Source organism: Musca vetustissima, unplaced genomic scaffold, assembly GCF_032173495.1.
Source record: "Musca vetustissima isolate MV318-11 ecotype Yass unplaced genomic scaffold, APGP_CSIRO_Mvet_v1 utg1028, whole genome shotgun sequence".
Classification (NCBI taxonomy): Eukaryota; Metazoa; Arthropoda; class Insecta; order Diptera; family Muscidae; genus Musca; species Musca vetustissima.
Window position 1 is genome coordinate 23,757 of NW_026873504.1, and position 2,876 is coordinate 26,632.

Consider the following 2,876-nt stretch of genomic DNA (forward strand, 5'->3'; position numbering starts at 1 on the left):
GAAAGTCTTGCCAATATGGGCCAAATGAAGGATGAAAGAGATCATTCTCCATACATAAAAGCTTTGGAAGTTCTTTCTATATAAAATATTATTACTTCAATACCTTTGATATAAATATTGTCATTCGAGATATCACCATTTATTTAAATATTTGTCAATATTATCGAACACACGAACTAGTCTTGCCAATATAGGGCAAATGAAGGAATTTAATTTTATATAGAGACACATCGAAGAGCTCAATCTCCATATATAAAACGGTGGAAGTCCTTTCTATACAAGATACGCTAACCACGGCATTTTACTCGAATAAGTTTAATAGAAATATTAATACCGTCATTCGAGATATCACCAAATATATGATCAGAATTTCAATTCCACTTTGAACACAAATTTCCAGGTTACGGTACAGTTTATATCGAATGCAATATTTTGAAGAAGTTAACTTACAATTATTTTAAAATTAATTATTTTACAGGTTTATATTATTATTTAAATGACAGGATCTATATAAACAATTTTCAATTTATTGGCTAAATTAAAAAAAAAAGAAAAAAATAGTTTTTTGTTTCCATACCATTTAAATATGAGGCATGCTGTTTCCACAACTGTTGAACTTGAAATTGTGTCCAGCGATTATTGTCCTCCAAATTGGGAGTATTTGTATTATTATTGTTGTTGTTATTGGCATTCACATTATTGCTGTTGTTGAGATTATTCACATTATTGCTGTTGTTGTTGTTGCTGCTGGCTAAATTACCATTCTGATTTTGAACATTGCTTAAAACACCCACTAAACCATTGACCAAATTATGGGCTACAACATTATCACTCAGATGCTGGGCTAAGCTATTATTGCTGTTGGTGTTGTTGTTGTTGGGGTTCGAGGTGTTGTTGGTGCTGTTGTTGCCATTGCTATTTAATAGCATATTGTTATTGTTCATGCCACTGTTATTACTGCTATTACTTAAAGGTGATGAACTGTTGCTGCTACTGTTGTTGCCGTTGACACCACCACCACCTCCATTCAACTGGACAACAGCATTATTAACATTGGCCAAATGCTGCAAATGATGCTGCAACAATTGACTACTCGGTGGCAGTGATGAGACCAAATTATTGCTGAGATTATTTATCGTTTGTTGCAATTGCTGATTGGCATTGGCAACATGTTGCATGGTATTACGCAGCAATGTGTGAGTTGCAACATTGTTGTTGTTAGTGTGATTATTGGCTGGTAGGTTATTGTTACTGTTGTTGGCATGTAATGAATTCCCGCTGTTGTTGTTATTTGGGCTAAGATTTAAATTGTTGTTGAGCAAATTTAGGCTGGCGCTATTATTGGAGGGACTGTTAGGGAGGCTTGAACCACCACCACTAGCAACAGCATTACCGCCAGCCAATAAATGGGGTAAGTTATGCATTACTTGTAGAGGTAAAGAACTCAGAGAGGGTAAGGGTTGTGTAGATCCATTATTGTTGTTGTTGCTGTTTGTGTTATTGCCATTGTTACTGCTGCCATTGTTGTTCAAATGATTAAGTAAATGCTGTTGATTATTCAAATTCTGTTGATGCTGTTGCTGCTGTAACTGTTGTTGTTGCTGCTGCTGCTGTTGTTGATGATGCTGCTGATTCAATTGCAATATCTGCAATTGAGCTCCATTGTGTTGGGCCACAGCCGCTGCAGCCAATGGGCCATTCATCAGCGAGCCCAGCTGTAATGATTGCGGTGGCAATTGATAATCCATTCTCATTGATAGATCACGCATATATGTGGTTAAGCAACAACTCGGAAATAAACATCGGGTTAACGCGTCGCAGATAAAAATTCATTCACAAAAACACGTTCACTCGCTTGTTCAACAAAACATATATTGTAGTTGTAATCAGTTAAGCATTAAATAGTACAACAATTTGAAATAAAATCTTTTTTTTTTTGTGATATATAAGATTATTTTTGATTCTGTGTTTGATATTGAATGTTATGTTGCTTTCTTAAGGTTATTAACAAATACAAAAATTAAAATTAATAAAACAATTTTTTATACGATTATTCGTTGTGGTAAATTTGTTGCACTTTTTTATAATAATTTAGTTTAACACTTTAATGTTTGATTTCAAATCTATAGTATGGCCTCAATATTTGCAATACTTGTTATTTAAATATTTTATTGGTTTTTTTTTTTAAATGTGCGATCCGAATTTTCTATATATAATAATGTATTATATATTAATTAGAATATAACCCGCATTAATTTTTATTTTACTAAAATTTATTTTTTTCAATCATTTTTATATTCAAATATTCGAGGCAGATTAACAATTCCGCAATTTTCGAATATAGGAGGGATATTACATATATTTTTCTAGAATAGTCAAATCAAATCTTGGAGCCATTTGACATGTTCATTGCAAATCTTTTTAAATATACACTTTTTAAATATAAACCTTTTTCAGTGTGGTTTGACGTACCGTCATGTGTTGTTTTGTTCATAGTGTTTTGAACAATTAAATCCCAAAATAATTAACTCGTGCATCTAACATTTCCATTGGAAAAACAATTAATACCATCATGTGTTGTATTCTTCACGTGGCTTGGACAATTAAATCCCAAAAACATGGATTTAGCTCGTGAAAATTTTCGTACAATCATCTGTCACAACTTTCGAAGTCACAACTGTTTATATCGCTGAAGCAGCCTCGTACAATAACTTGAGACCTTGGTTTAATAACAGTCGATCTTCCATATATCGAACTACATTTAGTGATAGTACCGCTAAGGAGGCAAAGTCAAAATAATGCCCCCATAAGTCGAGTTATGGAAGTTCGAATGTAATTGAATCTGGACGAAGCTCATTCAGAGACAAAGTTCGTGA

General features: G+C 33.1%; 1 protein-coding gene across 1 annotated transcript; it reads right to left on the reverse strand.

The window, feature by feature from the left end:
* Positions 1-569: 569 nt before the first annotated feature.
* Positions 570-1,859, reverse strand: LOC133325870 (putative uncharacterized protein DDB_G0286901; the record flags this gene model as incomplete). The annotated part of the gene is made up of 3 exons (XM_061534574.1): positions 1,576-1,859; positions 1,372-1,488; positions 570-1,284 (listed from the first exon to the last, which is right to left on the reverse strand). Coding segments are annotated over exons 1-3 (1,026 nt in total), but the record flags the coding sequence as incomplete, so codon positions are not given.
* Positions 1,860-2,876: the final 1,017 nt, after the last annotated feature.